The sequence below is a fragment of the Cryptomeria japonica genome, chromosome 4 (assembly GCF_030272615.1).
Source record: "Cryptomeria japonica chromosome 4, Sugi_1.0, whole genome shotgun sequence".
Classification (NCBI taxonomy): Eukaryota; Viridiplantae; Streptophyta; class Pinopsida; order Cupressales; family Cupressaceae; genus Cryptomeria; species Cryptomeria japonica.
The window spans coordinates 46,489,545-46,509,211 of NC_081408.1; the positions used below are offsets into that span (position 1 = coordinate 46,489,545).

General features: G+C 32.9%; 1 protein-coding gene across 1 annotated transcript; it reads right to left on the bottom strand.

Moving 5' to 3' along the window:
- Positions 1-583: 583 nt before the first annotated feature.
- LOC131874878 (F-box/LRR-repeat protein At3g26922-like) lies at positions 584-1,868 on the bottom strand. The gene is made up of 2 exons (XM_059218810.1): positions 975-1,868; positions 584-892 (listed from the first exon to the last, which is right to left on the bottom strand). The coding sequence occupies exons 1-2, from the start codon at positions 1,866-1,868 to the stop codon at positions 584-586; spliced, it is 1,203 nt and encodes a 400-aa protein (XP_059074793.1).
- Positions 1,869-19,667: the final 17,799 nt, after the last annotated feature.

A 19,667-nucleotide genomic window follows, 5' to 3' on the forward strand; every position in this document is an offset into this window, starting at 1 on the left:
AATACACCACTGTTCTATTTTGACGGTACCATTTTTTCAATTGAGGAAAGCAAAATAAAAGAACAGCTGAAACATGAACCATTGTTGATCGACTCTTCACATTTCATCCTCTTTCAAACTTAAGATGTTGGTCTAATAGCATTTCAAAATTTTATGTTCCTTTTAACAAAAGTTAAATGTTACTGTAATGCGACGGACCATCCAAAGAAGAAAAAGTGAAAAGCTACCAAGGATTATTTATACAAGTAAACGAAATGTCTAATCCACCACTGTCATCCGGATAAAAGAGCAAACAAGAAGTAGAAACAACAAACAGATTAAAATTTCTTTCGCTGGTTAAATTTACAACAGCAAAAAGTCTATTGGCAAAAAGACTAACTGGTTCCTGAACGCATCATAAAATTTACACTTCGCTGCTTAGATTCAAATAAATACGACACTTACATCCCGACATCAATGTTTTATAACAGCATTCACCCTTCCAACTGCAAAAGAAACCAAAATAAACTATCTAATAAAAAAGTTTAAAAAAACCCAGAAAAATTCTATTTTCCTCTTTATTACAGATATTTTTCTAATTTTTTTAAAACTCGCAGCTGAGGCATCTCCCTTCCTTCAAAGTATTCCGTGACAAGAGAATTTCGATTTCTGTATATTCTCGCTGAAAATTCCCCAACCTGTTGAGAAATTGACGGGCTTTAATGCTTTTGAATCCTTTCTTCCGGGAAACTAATAAAGTTTTCATGGCAGGAGCACGAGGAAGAAGACACGTAAGTAGAGGTGTAGGGTCATAAAATATGGTCATATTGAGATGAACCCTCTTTAGATTTTCCAGTGAAAAAGTTGCTGAGAATTTCGAGAATGAGTTCAGGTACTCCCAATACGAGAAATCCTGCATTACATCATCAGACCCACTTTTGTTTCAAGAATCAGAAATATAATATCTGCAATAAAATAAGAGGTTAAAAACTTACCGATGAAGAACAACCAGCTGTGTCAAAGCACAACTGTTCTAAATCAGGAAACTCTCTTAGAATCTTTACTTCATACTTACGAATCAAGTCCAACAAGGTAATATTTCTTACTGACTTTAGAGTTGTAATCCTTTTAAGCTGTGCAACGTATGTACATAGACTTAGACATGATGGCAAGTAAAATTCCGCTTCAACCGTGCTACCCCACATTTTTTTTGACAATATAAGGGTCTCCAAGCGTGGACAATTTGCTTTTATTCCAGCAATTTCAGATGATAGATTGAGAAAAATAAGACTATCAGAATATATCTGTAATCTATGAAGTCCCTTGCACTTACAGAGGATTAAAATTTCTAGGACTGGACATAATTGCAACATCAGTTCAATGGTCTTGCCCCTTACCTCGACATTGTACAAATTGAGTGTTGCCAAACCAGCGAAGCCAGCAAAAGAGTCGGGCATGTTTGTGAGAAGGAAATTACTAAGAGCCAAAAATCTGAGACTCTGGCATAAGAAAATGGAGATGGGGACCTCATAAGGACGTGAGGTGCTCTCTTCGATACTCAACTCTCTCACATCTTTCAGAGCAGCATAGCTAATCCACTCACAAATCTTGTCACGTGACCTCCTTGTACAGGAGGATTTGTTAAATTCAAAACGTTCAAGGAGACCCGAATGGAGCTTAAAAATATTATCCACAGCACGGCTGCACGAGGAAGCAGAGAAATCTCCTGTTGAAAATTTCAGATTGGGCAAGACAGTCCAAAAGAATTTCCATCTTTTGGAAAGCACAGAACAACGCACCGCTTGTTTAAAGGAAATTTTACTGAGAATGAAGATCAACAAACTATCTGGGAGATCATTTAGGCCTAATCGAATCCTTTTACGGGCCATGACTTATACTTCTCTACGCAAGGGAGTATCTGAAACCGGTTTGCGCGGGGAAATATATGGTCTTACTAAAAATCTAATAAGGATTATCTGTAACGAAATACCCGAAGACAACGCGTGAACTATTTAAGAGCATTGTCCTCAATTCTGTCCCGCCAGCTAATTTTCATTTTGCTCATTTATGACAGTTCTGTGGGATTTGAACGATGACGAACATTGCACAATTTTTGGGAGTTGAGAAGAATGCTCAAATACCTAAGCGGACAAATTAATATGTTTATTTCTAACAGCCTGGAGTGCAATCACAAAACTTAGAGTTTCGTACTAGACTTAGGGGTTTCAACCACTTTAAGTCAATTCGTTTTACGGGTGCAATTACTAGACAGATGTGTTGTTTGCAGCTGGAGTATAGTGCAGTACGCATGGGACATAAAACTCACTGCACACTTCTTTTCGAATAGCCAAAAGTACCGTCCCGCATTTTCCAAGACAAACATTGCTGCACGGCAGCATCGTTTGGTTTTGTGTTTCTGCCGTCATATTTACACTGAAGACTTACCTTATATGAGACGGGGAGCTGATTCTAATGATCAACAATATCATACAAGACGATTACATCATTTATAATTGTCGGATCATTTATTTATTCTTATTTTTAATTGTGTTTTCTTTGCTCTTTTATTTTCGAGGAGCCAACTACACATTCATAGTTTATTCAAATAATTTAAACTCGCAATTGCTTCTGCATCTTGGTGTGCAATGGGTACGTCGAAGAGATATGAAGGGTCAGTGAGAAAAAATTTTGATCAAAGATATTTTTGCATATATTTTAATTATTTTGATCAAAGAAAAAATTTATGTATTTTTTGCATATATTTATGTAGGGCACCATGGGAATAAGGAGATAGATATAGAGAGAAAGATAGAGATAAATATAGAGATAAATATAGAGATGGAGAAGAAGAGGGAGAGATAAAGAGATAAAGGAGAGAGAGGTATATAGAGAGGGATAAAATGAGAGTATAACGATATGAAGATATTTAAAAAGGTGGAGAGAGAGATATATAAGAGTAGAGAGAGATGGAGCGATAATGAGATAGCTAGGTAGAGAAAGATATGGAAGAAGAAATATAAAGAGTGAGATACAAAAGCAAATAAATTTATAAATGGAAGTCTAGGAAAAGGGAGATGGAGAGAGATGAAAGGATAAGGAGAGGGAGGACATGTCTAGAGATAGAGGACAGAGAGGAAAATAGAGGTAGAGATGAAACATATAGTAATAGGGGAAGAGGGAGACAAATCGATAGAGAGGTAGAGATAGAGTGGGTTAGATAGAGAGGAAGATATATAGAGAGACATAGACGAAGAGGGAGATATAGAGAAATATATAGACGGTCAGATAATGTGGTAAAAATATAAAGGAGATATAGAGGTGGGGGGAGGGAGACAAAGATAGAGAGATAGATATAAAAACAGAGAGAGAGAGAGAGAAATAAGGAGAGATAGAGCTATATGAGAAGTGAAATATAGAGAGAGAAAGATAGAGGTGTATTGTAGAGGAGGTGGAGAGAAAAAAGAGGGGAGGGGGCGATATGAAGAGGTAGGGAGGGATAGGGAAATAGATAGAGAGATAGAGGGAGAAATAGGGAGATGGGGAGATACATGTAGAGAAAGAAATCGATAGAAAGAGATAAAGAGAGGAGTGAGAGATAGAGTGATGATAGAGATAGAGAGAGGCGGCATTTGAGGGATCAAAACATAAAATATTTGCCTTTTTTTTATTGTACTTTTGAGAACTATCATTCTTAGATATTAGTAAAGATCCTAGATGTGAAGTTCAAGGTCATGGAGAAAGCTCAAATTAATATGTACGATAATTAAACTTTCAAGTGTGACAGTCATAAATACAAATGTGAGACTAAACCAGAACAAAGTGCAGATTTCTCAATCTAACAAAGCTTTAAATTTTCAAGAAAAATAATTGGAATTAAAATTAAATTGCATGAAAAGTTATAAAAATATAATTTTAGTCACATATAAAAATAAATACTTTTAACATTTTTGTCAGTTATATTATATATTTGTGTACTTATACTTGTCATGAAAGATTTACCTTGGGGTCAATTTAGCCTAAATGTGAGGTGACCACTATGTGACATTAATTTGAAAAATGAAACTTCTAAACACTTTGACAAATGTTAGTTGCCATATTCTTCAAAATTAAATATAATATAATAAATTCCTTTTGTAATCACTCATTGTCTGAATAATAAGAATGTCTAAATCAATCTTATAGCTTGGCAATGAAAGTTTTTTTTATCATTTTAGTTATCCTATGTTTGCAAGAGAGAGAGAGAGAGAGAGAGAGAGAGAGAGAGAGAGAGAGAGAGAGGAAAATGTAGGTAGAGACGAAGATAGAGAAAGAGAGGAAGATGGAGATGAATAGATAGAGAGATATGGAGGAAGAGGGAGAGATGGAGAGAGATATAAATGGTGAAAGAGAGTCATAAAGACATAGAAATATAAGGAGATATAGAGAGGGGGAGAGAGAGATAGATAAAGTGAGGGAAACAAAAATATGGGGAGAAAGAGAAGAAATAAAGTGGGAGAGATAAAGATATATCAAAAGAGAAAGACATAAATGGGAAGAGAAAGAGAGAAGAATTGATTTTTTATTTGTCATTTTGCGCTAACAATCCAATAATAACATATGTCCTTAGGGAGTTATGCTTAGACTTAGCATGCCATTTGATTAAGGATATAATTATTCACCTTTATGACCTCTTAAATGTACTACCCATTGCACACTTAAGGAGGAGAGAGAGAGAGAGAGAGAGAGAGAGAGAGAGAGAGAGAGAAATAAGACACACACACACACACAAATGTAGGTAGAGAGATCAAGATAAATAGAAATAGGAGACACAAATATGTATGAGCTAGAGAGATTGAGAGATAAAGAGGGGGAGATAAAGGGGGAAGATAAATAGGATCAACAAAAGAAAGCAAGGAAGAGAAATATAGAGACAAAGAAGGATAAAGAAAGGTTGGAATTTATTTTATTATATAAATCAAATTAATATTCAAAATATAAATTTTCTACAGTAATTAAATTTTGAATAAGATAAATAATTATAAACTAAATTAATTCTAATAACTTGTAATTATTATTTTATAGTTTCATAAAAAAGACAAATAGTTAAAATAAATTTCAAACTTCAATCTTTTTAACGTACATAATTTTTGTATTCTAAATTTTAAATTTAAATTATTAAAAATCAAATTTAAAAACATATATATATGTTTTTAATATATAATTATTTTATAATAAATATAATTTTAAAAAGATAAATAATTATAAATGAATTTTAATTTAATAAATTTTAATTATTGTTTGTAATTTCAAATAAATAATAAATAAAATAAATAAATTTCAAGCTTAAATTATTTTAATAGATATTTAGTTATCTATTATAACGCTAAAAATTATTATACAATTAAATTTTAAAAAACTTTAATATTCATAAATCCTTTAATTTTAAGATATATAATCAAGCCAAATAATTCAAAGGCTAGTGCTATGAGACTAATTGAGCATGGTTGTAATTGAGTGTCCATGGTTTATTTATGTTATTAGATTTTTTTTTTCAAAAAAAGAAAATTTGCAATCATGAGAATAAAATATTTAAAGATTACATATACGAAACATTATATATATATATAAATTAAATTTACTCAAAAAAATTTATCTCATTTTAAAAAATATGTATATAATTAAATTTTATGAAATAAAAAAAAAACATGATTAAATTAAAATTCTTTTAAATAATCTAAATTAATTTTTTATTTTAAAAATAAATAAAATCATTATAATTTTTTATAATATATTTCTATATAATATTTTTTTAAATATAATTATATATCTTAACTTTAATTATAATCTATAATGTAAATAAAACTAACAATGTGAATTAAATTTTGCAGCAATAGTTATATGAGTTTCTTGAGTAATGTTGATGTAAAATTTTATGATGATAATTATTCCCGCTTTCCCCTTTCATTTCAAGTATTCATGTTCGTTGTCTAGAGGAGAGTTCGAGCTCATGGTATTTGATACAATAGTGTTTTTCCAAAGGTTTTTTGATACTTTCTTTTTTGGCAGGAAGGTTTTTGGCTCATGGGATTTGGCACAGGGCTTTGGAAAATTTTGTCTTCTTCCATTGGTAGCAGCTGTGGAGTCTACATTTGAAAATTATCCGATGGGTTTTTTTGGCAAATTGTCATATAGGCTCTATGCAAAACTTATATTATATGTGTTGTGACCGCATTTTGTATGTGGTTTTGGGCAGGCTGCATAAACTGATCTGTCAGATACTATAGGTTTATTTTATGAGCTGTGACCAGAGGTTTTCTTCCCAAGGTTCTTTCCTCCGGTATGCTCTTTGAATCCTGTGTAAAAAATAAAAAATATTAATAAAAAAGTTCAGTGGAATAATCCAGTTTTATTTTTAAAAAAACAATATGAATAAAATAAAAAGATTTTAAATAAACGTAGATTTGTTTTGCAGCTTTAAGAAAAGATTTTAATGTTAAAGTTTTCAAGATTTCAAAAAAGTATAGGTATAGACTAAACAAAAAACTCTCATGACTCTTTTGGAGAAGGCAAAAATGACTGCAGAAATAAATGGTCTCATCATTATAAATGACTGTTTTTAAGGAAAATAGTGTGGGCAAGGAAAAAAGAGATTAAAATAATTTGAGAACTTTAGACGTTGTGCATATGTGACCATAATGAATTAAATCAAGATTATATTTATAGCAGATGAGAAGGAAAAATGGTGAGAGACCTATGGGAAAAATGACGAGGGACTCAGAAACCAACAGTCAACGTGTTTTCAATCATCTTCCACATTTTTAGAAAGATGTGAAATGTTGATATATGAAGTTAGACCATCTTCCTTTAAAGAAATTTTTTCTCATGAGTCAGTCATATTCTCCCTCTTTAAATAATAAGAGTTATTGACCATATGATTCATTGGACAACATCATGATACCGCAAGTAATATTTTCAATACTTATATCAAAGCCTATGTCGACTTGAATTTCATCATCAAAATACTACCTGCAACATATTAGTTTCATAAAATACAAAGGAAAGGCTACAAGAAATCCAAACTCAACCAATGAAACTGCATAAAATGAATTATAAAAAAAAAACCATTTTACCTTCATGATTTAAGTCTCATTGTGTCCTAACTCCATTGTTCTTAGTTGTAGATGATGTGCTCTCAGACAAGCACATTGATGGCTTCCAAGATGGCATATGAAGAATGGATTGATAACTGATAGTTAACTGATACTATGATATCCAATGCAAATGATTTAAAGCTAACTAAGAAATACTAAATTGCTTCAAGATAAAACTCAGGGATGCATAAATTTACTCATTTTTTTAACTTGAAGACTCACTTGAAGACTAACTCTTTCTCAACTCAAACTCCCACATTTATAGACTTTGAGAGGATAAGATGATGTGGCCTGGATCAACGATCATGATCAGATCTGTAGATTTGGATAGTTGTGAACAAAGGTGAATGTTGAAAGAAAGCGGGAAAGAGAAGACAAGTGTCACTCATCTCACCTTGACTGAGTTGCTGACTGAGGGAATCTAGGGATGGTTGGAGAATATTTAGGCATGAGAGGACAAGTGGACTTAAGTCCTTCCTAAGATATAGGGATGTTGGAGAGAATATAGAAGAAGGTTAAGAAATATGTGTACATATACAATATTTCATTTATTTTTGAAAGTTGGAGATAAGTGGCTAATAAATATTTTATTTATTTCAATTTTGTTGAATTATTTTAGCCACATGATGGATGAGTTGGCAAAGGAAAGATGAAGTGGAGATGGAAGGTGAGTTGGAAAAGAGATTAAATAATTAAGAAATTTTTTATTATTTGAGACTATAGGATAGAGGAATAACCATTAAATATTAAATATTTAATTGATTGATTAGAAGAATAATTAAATATTAGATATTTAATTAATTGATTAGAAGAAAAGGATAAATTAATTAATTAAATATTTTAATTAAATTAATTAATACAAAGAGATGAAATGAATTAAATAAATTAATCTTTTCAAATTAACTATTTAGTAGAAGAATAATTATTAAATAAATATAAAATATTTATTTAATCACTCATAGCCATTTTTATATGTATACATTTTTCCCCTCTTTGAAATGATGTCGAGATCCAACATTGTTTCAAAGATTAAATCAAGTCTTGATAGTGTGCCTGATGGAGATAAAAAGATCGATTGTGTGCCCCAGATACTGATTTTTGGATATTGATTTGATGATGATGTCCACTCGAGAGATCGTTTATGCATTAAAGGCATGGATGATCTCTCGATAGAAGAACAATATTATATGAAAGATAGATGATTGAATAGGTTGCATATTGATCAGATGAATTAAATTGATAAGATTGATTGGATTGAGATCAAGTTTGGTTTCAAGAAGGACAAATCTCGTATAAGACAAAAGATGATCAAAACATCTAGTTTTAGGAAAGATATATCCTGTATAAGACATGATAGATGATAAAAATGTATGGTTTCAAGAAAGATATATCTTGTATAAGACATGATAGATGATAGTTGAATGAATGATGAAGATATTAAAGTGAAGAATGATTCCATTGGATGATGATGATGGTGCAGTCATGATTCTTGACTTGATTTGTATTGATGGGACTTTGTACATTATTGATTGTTTTTGTGATATCATTGTATACTTAGACAGTGTTTGTTGTTTTATGATGATATACAGACATGGACTCTATATGATGATGTTCTATTACGCATGTTACTCTATATGATGATGTTCTATATGCTTTGATTACATGGATGATATAGATGATCTTTTCTTTTCTTTTCATTGTGATGATGGTCTATATGATGCAATGATGATGAAATGAAAAATGCTTTTGATTTTTTGATTTTGATGTTCATGGATGTAAATGAAAATGATTACTAACTTAAATGATGCAAATGCAATGATCTATATGGGAATGCAAATGAATGATCGATTTTTTGATGTGTATGCATATAATGAGTCTGAATATATAATGATTTTAAAACACAAATGATTGATATGAATTTTTTAATTTTATTTTTTTATGTAATGCTTATAATAATTATGAATGCAAGTGCAAATATGCAACTAAATGACTTTAATGGATAAAAAGAACTACAATGATAATAATTCTAATGCAAATACTAATGATGATATACTACATGATTAATGAAATGCACTTAATTGAATGCAAACTAATGCAATTATTGAAACACAACTAAATGAAATGAATTGAAATGATTCTAAAGATGAATGCACCTACAATGATCAAATGCAAATTATTTTTGTTTGTCCAAGTATACTCAATCTTTATTTATGACCGTTGATCTCCGAATGAAATGATATGCTTATAATGCAACTGATAATGAATGCTTATAATGCAGATGAATAATGAGCTAATATAAAAAAGATCTAACTAAAATGATACTTCCATTCTTCATATGATGTCTTGTAACAGTGCTTGATTTCATCATTGAACTTTAAAATGTTGTAAGTAAATACAAACAACTTGACATAAAGATTCAAGCCAACCTAAGTATTTCTTACATGGATTTTGAATCAAGCCGACCTGGGTATTTCTTGCAGAACAGACAACGATTATCTCCTTTCATGCATGACTCGAAACGTCCTCCTTGATCTTTTGTCGATCATATCCTTAGACAAGTACATACCTTAATAAGAGATAAAAAACAGACAACAAACAAAGAAAATAATCATGCCCCATCATAACTTCTCTAGTCATGGACATTCTTGAGTCGCATAGAGTAAATGATTAGTAATAAAGTCAAGATATAAACATTGAATCGTGTATGTCATTCACATTTTCTCATGGTCATTAACTGATATAATCATCTTGATGAATGATCTTTGATAATCCTTTATTACTTGTTGGTTGATTCTATATTTTCAAAGTTTCACGATTCAGTTGTCATAAACTGCCTTGATCTTTATTGCTTTGTTACTTGTTGTCTGTTTCAAAACCCTAGGTGTTTTTGTTTTTTCTAAGTTTTTTGAATGTTTTAGATTTTAAAAGACTCAAAAGATCACCTTAGAAAAAGGAATTAGGACTTTATTATGAAAGATAATTTTATTATGGACGTACAAAGTGATCAAGATCCAAACCATGTCGGGATACAAATACAGATATGATTGATTTTGATAAAATCTAAGATAGTGACCACGACAAGTATCTCAAAGATTGATAATTATTGGTAAGCTACATATTTCCTACTAAATGGTTCAAAGAAATGGATTTGAAAGATGAAATGGATGAGTTAGGATAAATGGAAGTGGTAGATGCGATAGGATGGAGTGGATAAGTGCAAAAATAAATCTCATAGATGGAAGAAATCACTTTTTAGATAGCGCCTGTTTGCCAGGTTTTCACCACTTGTTTCTATTGCACATTTTGATATTTTTAAAATTTTTTTGTCTTTCCTGATTTTTGAGAGATGAAACATGTCTTGCCATCAATTGATAAAGATAAGACTACCCAGAACAAAATCCAGTAGTCATACCGATCTATTTCATTGTTTTAATTTATTCGATGATTGATAAGAATGTCTTGTTTCAAAGAGTGAGTAACCCGTATAAGACTGATCTATTTGGTTTCGAGCATACCTTTCCCTATATAAGACACATTGATATATGGATTGATTAACTAGACATGTGATCTGTTTGATTGTAAAATTTGAGAGTTTGCTTGTTGTTGATCTGATTTGATAGATGGTCCACGTTGTCATGCTTTGATTTTAAATTTTTATTTGATTTTGTCGATTTTTTCTAATTTTTAGTTTTTGGACATTTTGTGATTTTTTTTTTAGAATTTTTTCTTGAATTAGAAGCAAGATGTATTTGGTTCCCCTAATGTATAGAAAGACAAGGAATGGATGAATAGATGACTAAACCATTAAGGTGGAAATGGATAGGAGAAAGATGAAAGTAGCTTATGAGGAGACATGTCATGAGCTTCTTAAAATCATGTTTTTGTCCTTAGTTTTGATCAAGATCAAGGATGGAAAAGGGAATATGGATAGGAGAAACAAGATCATAGATAGTGATAGATGATGGAAAAAATGAATAGTTAGGATAGATGGTATAGATTAGCATGAAGCAAGATCGTAGATAGAATTGGATGAATTTAGATAGGGTAATGGATACTGGAGGAAGGATAATGGGAGATGTGGTATGAAGAATAGAGTGGATGAAACTTTGACCCCAAGTATATAGGTCTCCATTTGAAAAGAGGTGATATGTAAGATTGTCACAATATTTAGCACCACTTCAGCTGTAAAAAGAAATCAATAAAGTGATGCTACATCAAATGGACTAGTATCGGGGCCCCTTATGCATGACTGTTGGTCTCACCTTTCTTTTAAAGTTGTTTTGGACACCTTGGCAAAAAGCATGCTGATGTGGCATCATATTTGATTATGTTCCCTTAAAACCTTAGTTATAAGTGTATATGGTGAAAAGTGATGATGATAAATTATTGTAAAACCATAAAGCTCCAACCATAAACAATCTAAGTCCTGCAATAAAACATTCACTAATACCAATAAAGATACCTAAGATCATGCAACTCAACAAAATAAAGAAATATTACCATTCACATGCCAAGTACGGTTTATAATCTCCATTGTCTCCTATCTCCATTAATCATGTTTGATATATTTTCTCTCAGATTTTATGTGTGCACAAGAGCTCAACAAAGAACGGATTGTGGTTGATAGCTTGATCCCAAGAAGGCTTTATTGCATATGAGAGTTTAGACACATCGATTAGCTAGCTGGATTGATTAGGCACATTGATTAGAGTTGAAAATGAAAAGGGCATCCTCTTATATAGAGAATACTGTAAGAAATAAAGAGATCAGATTAAGAGATGAATGACATATGTCATGGGTAGAAAAGGCTAATGAATTAATTAAATAAATAAAAATTTATTTAATTAATAGAAGAAAGGGGATAATTAAATAAATAAAATATTTATTAAATTTAGGAGAATTTTTTTTTTTGGTTTGATCGGTAATTGGCCGAAGCCTGACTAGCTTTTCACTGGAGCTATGGACCAGTGGGGACACAGTAGGGGGCCCCATCCCCATTACATATCTTTGAATTATTATTATTATTATTATGTTTGATTAGATCGACCCCAAGACCTTCCCCATCCTATGGAAGGCCAAGAGTCACAACTTAGAATTCCACTTCAGATGTCCCTATTGGAAATTGAACTTGGCTCTGCACAATGAGAAACCAGTGTTTTAACCAATTAAGCTCAACCCCTTGGACATTTAGGAGAAAAATATTTAAATAAACAAAAGTATTTATTTAAATTAGAAAAAGGCTAGAAAAAGCTAAATGAATTAATGAAATAAATAAAGATTTATTTAATTAATAGAAGACTTAAGGTAAAATAATTAGACAAGACAATTTTAGGTGTCTATATTTTGCCCCTCTTTGAGACAATGCAGCTTATCGTGTTGGATCAAAGAAGAAAAATTGATACAAAGTGGTCACAAGATGGAAATGATATGCCCCCTCGAGAGATTGGATGAAAATGTTTGAAAAGATTGCAAACAATCTCTCGATAAGAAAGAAAGGCTAGAAAGGACTGATAGGATAGGGTGACAAGGTCATGTAGGAAAAGGACCGACTCAAGGGGAAACAAAAGAATCGTTTCTATGTCTTAAAAAGTCAAAATTGATAGTTCTATGATGAACATACACTATCAATTGGATAAGATGCTGAGAGGATTCACTCAAAAAGGCACCCTAGGGAAGACAACTATAAATAAGGCTAGAATTGATAGTAATGTGATAAACAAACATTGCCAATTGGATAGGCTACTGAGAGAATTCACTCAAACAGGTTCCCTATAAAAGACAAATAGGAAAGAAGGCTAGAATTGAGAATTTTGTGATAAACATACATTGTTAATTGGATAAGCTGTCGAGAGGATTCACTCAATAGGTTCCCTAGAAAAGATAAACTAGAAAGAAGGCTAGAATTGAAAATTCTATGATAAACATACATTGCCAATTGGATAAGCTGCTGACAGGATTCACTCAACATGTCCCCTAAAAAAGGTAGGTTTTCTAAGCTGAGTATAGGATAATTCATTGAATTGATAAAATTTGGTGAGTTCTCTAGCAAGATAGCATATAGTGCAATGTCATAAACATATACACTAGGATGCAACACCATGTGATAAACATAAGCACTAGCATAGAACCTGATAAGCAACACCATGTGATGTACATAGGTACCATTAGGCTAGGATAGGATAAGATAAGAAGCACTATGTGATGAACATGAGTACCACTAGGATTGAAAATATTGATTTGTTTGGATGCAGAGTACTTACCCTCTATTGAATCTAGAGAGAGATTCCATATGACACAATGGTTACGAACAGATTTGACTACTGAGGACCACACCATGATCAAGGTGATGGGATTAAGACAAATTATGTATATGCCTAAGATTTGGGCAAAAACAAGACTGTTAACTGCTTTGGTGAAAAGATTCTCCTACAAGGTCTACAAGAGTGGACATATGAGATGATTCAGGGGCTAGTCCTTCGGGAGCTCAAATTCCTTTGAGGCCAGCTAGATCTGAGGGAGGCTCTTCATCATAGCTCTCTTGGATCCCATTTTGTATCAATTTTTTGTGTGATGATGTAGACACCTTTAGGTGATTTTGTAGCCATATCATATTTTGACATCATTGTATCATGACACTTTACTATTTTCATATATATATGAGATGATCCATCCTTACGACAACTATATGCATGCGTTCCTATGTGATGTTCTATATGTGTTATGATGATGTGATATGGATGCAAATATGTACATGATGAAATGTAATATATTATTTTTGTTCTTTTTATGGTTTTATATGCAGATGAGTATATGGTAATGATATGGTATGATTATTTACGGGATGAGATGCATGATGTGTTATTATTTTGGCATTTTATGTTTTATATGAGAATGCATATACTAACCAATGATATATGTAATATGTGACACAATTATGATATCTATATGTATGTATGTATGTATGTATGTATGTATGAAATGAGACATGCTAACATGTGATGATGTAGGTGCAAAGTACATAAAATGCCAATATTTTTGGTGTGTCATTATACTTAGTCATGTGATAGTGGGCTACATGGATTCAGGAAAGACAATGGAGGTCAATCGAGAAAAGGGGGTGGACAGTAGAATATATGGAAGTGAAAGAGCTTCTTGTGCTATTATCATCATTGAGCTTTATTATGGCAAATAGATTATGACAATCTAGGTATAAGTTTGACCTAGAAAATCATTGTACCTGTTTTCATGGAGATCAGACAGTCACAAACAAGGAATTCCCTATTTAATACTAGACTCACAACATCCTCATATCCTTGGACAAGACATAACATTACTAAGAGACAATCCATAGACAACAAAAACAATAGTAGGTGAATCATATTCCATCCTCACCTTTCTAGTCAAAGACATCTTGGAGATAAAATCTCTAGTCAAAGAAAATTTGGAAAATCTAAAAGACATGTCACCTTAAAAGATGTTATCAAAAGAAAACTAGACTTGACACAAACATACAATGAAATCCTCTACTTATTTGTGTTTATTTCCACATATGCTAAAATGTTTAATTTGGTCACAATATTGTCATCTTGATAAGGGACAAATAATGTTGAAAACCATGTTGTTTCCAAAGTCTTCTGAAAGATTTGATTCGTTGAAAGCCCACTGTTCCTTTTGTCTCATCTAAAACTGCTTGAATCTATGAAACTAATACTTTATTGCAAAGAAGATCAGAACTTTATTGTGGATTGGCGATGCAAGTGATCTTTTATTGTGGATTGTGCACAAAAAGAAAGAGGAATGAAAAGACGATGCTCCTCAAAACATGCAATTCTCAGGGTACCGCTTCCATCACTAGATTTAGGATTTTGCCCCAGTTATAGATTGGACTTGATTTATTATGGAAGAAAAGGGTGAAAAAGGAGGATTTATTATGAATTGCTAACCAATATTAGGTAGATCAATAACAAGCCATGATGGGAATGGGTAAATTTATTATGGATGGATAGGTTGTGAGTGTGTGCAAGGTGAAAGGATGAGATTGAATCCTGAAGGAGAGAGGAGAAATGTCTCTACACATGGCATCGGTAACCCGGGTTTCACCATGGTACCTTCCCAGGGCACTACCGAAGTGGTTTTCACCATTGGATGAATTAATTTCTTTTTACTTTTTTCGATTTTTCAATTTTTGTGTCACAAGGCACCTATTTGCTAGGTTTTCACCAAGTAATGATTTTTTTGATTTTTTATAATTTTTATGTATTTTTGACATCTTTTTTTATTTTTTTATATTTTTTATATTGGGATATCCTAAAAATCTATGTGTAAAACCTTTGAAGGTTCATGTTGTTGATAGGATCCTCCAAAGGTTCTCCATTTGGTGTTTAGAGCTGATATGCACCGGATCCGTAGACTACTGTGATGGCGTAATGACCAAGCCAATTTGGTTCAAACTTGCCTTTCTTCTCTCTATGTTGTTGATTCTTAGGATTTTGTATGAGAACGAAGTCACCCACCTTAAATGTGTGAGGCTTTACCTAATGATTGTAGTTGTGTCATTCCTTGACTTAATGATGTGTTTCTCCCTTGATTATCTTCCTTGATGAAGGAACTAAGGTAAAATTTCTTATGTGTGAACTACATAGGCCCATATGCATGTCACCTAAAGAAGTCTGGGCATTCTTGATAACAAATTCCTTCAAGGAAGTTCTATTAAAGGTACATTGATATGATGTATCGCCAAAATGGAATGAATGTGTGGAAAGAGTGGATGAGTTATGAAGGCTTATGATTGCAGAAAATTTAAAGTAGCATGCCATAATGGAGACTCAAGATCAACAAGTATTCTTTTTTACTCGAAATTTTAGAACTTTTTCTCCCAGTTATTTTGGTATTAGGGGAGATCAACTCTTGTTATTTTTCCTTCATAGGATTTTTATCCTTGACTTCAATTTTTGCAAAGTCTGATAACTTTTGATTTGGATTTGGACTAAAGGACTTCTCTCTATTTTTGACTTTTAGATTTTTCTTTTCAAGACTTGATTTTTTATCCCTGATTAGTAAGGGATTTTGTGATTCTTCTTGATCCAAGTCTAGGAGAGAAGTGGAAATGGAATGAGTGGATGAAATGGTAAGGCTATAGGAGTTCTCAAGAGGGTTGGCGATATATTCAACAAATTCTTTGTTGGAGCCACTTTTGGGACTATTGATACCAAGAGTTGCTTGCACCACTAGATGAGATTTCCATTCAGACTTAGTAGCCACAACACTAGATGGTTCATACCTAGTTCCTTGGCATTGCAAAAATTTTGTAGGTTCTTCTTGTTGACTAAATGTTTTAGGAGATAGTGGGAGTTGATAAACCTCAAAGATATACTCACCACATCCCATGTCTTTAACCTTGAATTTTTCTTTGAGCTATGCTTGCTTTGATGTAGAAGCTTTCAATGGTTTTGGATCAACATATGTTGATGATGGATTTGTTTCTCTATTAATTGGAATTATTATCTCTGATCTTGGTCGCAATTTATTGCAATATATGAACGAATTTGGATCACCTCATATTGTTACTTCAACTCCATTGTAAGAAAATTTGATACTTTGATGATATGTTGATGGTAGTGCTCTCATTTAATGTATCCATGGACCTCCCAAGAGTATGTTATATGTGAGACCTAGATCAAGGACTTGACAAGCCACATCCTTCGTTATTGTCCCAATTCTCTGAGGTAAGGTGATTGTTCCTTTGGATAAGTGCTCTTCATCATCTTATGCTTTAATGGTGATCTTGTTCTTTGAATTCACAGTTTGTTCAAAATATCCCAATTGTTTAGTAGTATTCAATGTATGAATGTTCAGACCTACTCCTCCATCTATCAAGACTCATTTGATATAGTTTTTATGGAGAAAGGCCTCAATCTAGAGGGGTGAATTCTGTCGCTGGCATATGGAGATATCATTGGCTTCTGTGAATGCAAGGTAATGTGGAGTGGAAAGGTATCCCACCATGGCTTGAAACTGGTCCACATTAAGATCAGTGGGTATGGAGGTATCTCTCAATTCTTTGTTAATAATGACCTAATGTGAAGGGGATATACACAAAAGCTCAAGGATGGAAATGAGGATGGGTGTCTTCCCTAACTGATCTACAAGGTTATATTCATTTTTGGTAGATGGTAAGGCTATGGTCTTGGATGGAATTCCTTCCAAGGTGACTTCACCTTGACAAGTTGTGACATTACATTCAGAGGTTTCATCTTTAGAGGATGAGAAAGATGGTCCAATGCCTTTTAAAACAACTTTACTCGGTTGGGTAGAACCTTCGGCAAATTTGTCCTTTATGATAATGGTAGAAACCTAATTATCCACTAAAATGTAGTTAATGGTTGAGTCACAATCATAGGACATCTTAGTATAATTGGTTGGGTTATCTATTTTGGATTTTCCTTTATCATGTTTAGGAAATGGCTCCTTAAACATTGCATGTTCCTCATTGAAGGTATGACCATAAACTTTTATGTCACCCTTTTCAATAAGATATTGTATGACATCCTTTAATTTGTGACAATTTCTAGTTTTGTGTCATTTTTCATCTGATACTGACAATAGGGGTTTGTCTTTCCTATTTGATTCCTCTTTGTTTTCTTTGAATATCTTAATGATGTCTTGTTCAATAAGGACGTTCTCAGTTGCCAATCCTTTCTCAATGACCTACTTGAAATTAGACAAACAATCATTTCTTAGCTCATATCCAATGTCCTTATTAATTTTTTGAGTGAACATTTCTACCATTTGTTTTTGTGGGATATCACAAGATCATTGACTAGCAAGACCTCTCCATCATTGTAAAAATGAAGCAATGGATTCCCCATTTTCCTGCTTAGTATTGCACAAGGTAGTTACTAACACATCTATTTTGATGTTATATGAGAAGTTTTGGATGAAAGCCTCTGCTAGATCACTCTATGATTTGATTCCAGGTGGAAATTGGGAGAACCATTCCATAGCTTGTCCACCTAATATTTATGGGAACAATCTCATCAAGTATCTTTCTTCTCCTACTACCTCAATGAAAGCTATGAAAAATTCTCTTATGTGTGCCTTGGGATCCCCTTTGCCTCTATACTTGTCAAATTTTGGTGTCACAAAATATGGAGGAAATGGAGGCATTGGAATGCTTTTATCAAATGGGTAATGACATATATCTTTCATTGTGTACTATTGCTTTGGTGTATTCATGTTAGCCATTTGCTTTTGCAAATCCTTGATTTGTTGTTGCAAGTCATTCTTGGGTGGTGTCTTTTCTCTTTGAGGTAGTTCCATGCCCGAGCCACCAGGCGGAAAAGGAGGTACATAATGCATGTATGGATGGTATTGATCATATATGTGTTTATATAGAGGAGGGACATAGTTATAGCTTGGATAGGGACCACTTGGTATGGTGTAGTAATGAGGAGAACTAGGTCTAGGTCAATATATGTCATGACCATGACGATGAGAGGTATCATAAGAGTGATCTTGAGTACTGTCCCCAAATCTGACATGGGGTCTCCTCGTGTCAGGATTTTGAATGTTCGCTTGAGTGTAATTGCATGCATTGGTATGATCTTGGGTATCATCATGAGCATGTGTAGTGGTAGTTCTCCTCCATGGGAAAGGACAACTCCAGGATTGTTCATGAGAGTTTCTAGTAAAGTTGGCATGGGCATAGGTATTGGGAACTTCTAGTTTTTGAAATAAAGATTAAGGTGACTTGGGCATGAGACGTTGTCTTCTATGACCACCACTACTAGGCCTCCTAAGCCTCATATTAGCTTTATTTTCTTGATTTGGATCATCCTCCAAAATTTATGACATATCAAAATCATGGGGTAATCTTGTCCCACTTTGTTGGATAACTTGGAAGAAGTATTGTTTATCCCCTTTCATCATCTCTTGAACCAATTTGTTAAAATGGGGATCCATTATAGTTTCCTCAACCTCTGCAGAATCCATAGATGCATTGTCATTGCCATCATCATTTCCATTGTTGTTCTCATTGTTGTCATTGTAACTGTCTGGTATATTACTATGATTGTCAAATGGATTATAAAATTTGTCTCCATCAAACTCATATGTACTCATGTTTAAAGACCTTAAAGCTTCTTCGACTTTCCTTCTAGACTTTTGTGAACAGGTTTCAACCATGGACTAAAGTCTTGGCGAAAATAAAAGGTAGGATGAAAAAGCAAAGACTATGGAAGAGCAAGAGGTGTATGAAATGTAGATGAATCTAGGGTAAACTTGGAATGTCCAAGAGTGTAAGACCAAAGTATATGTATGTTTTTAGAGTAAGGTATGGCTTCCAAAGAGATGACGGATATCTTGATGAGGTAAGTTGACCTTGACTCAAGAAGACCAAATAAGACCCTAAGATGATAGATCTTGATATGGGAATCACCTAGTGATGTGTTGTAGTATGTTTGCACAATGTGATGAGGAAAAGAAAAGTAACCTTTTGACTCAAATTTAAAAAATATGTATGGGGGAAATGAAAATGAAATAAAATGATTGACTATGTGT

Coding starts and splice junctions, on each gene's coding strand:
- LOC131874878 (XM_059218810.1), bottom strand. CDS start 1,868: ATGGCCCGTAAAAGGATTCGATTAGGCCTAAATGATCTCCCAGATAGT. Junction 893..974: donor CAGCTGGTTGTTCTTCATCG/GTAAGTTTTTAA, acceptor GATGTAATGCAG/GATTTCTCGTATTGGGAGTA.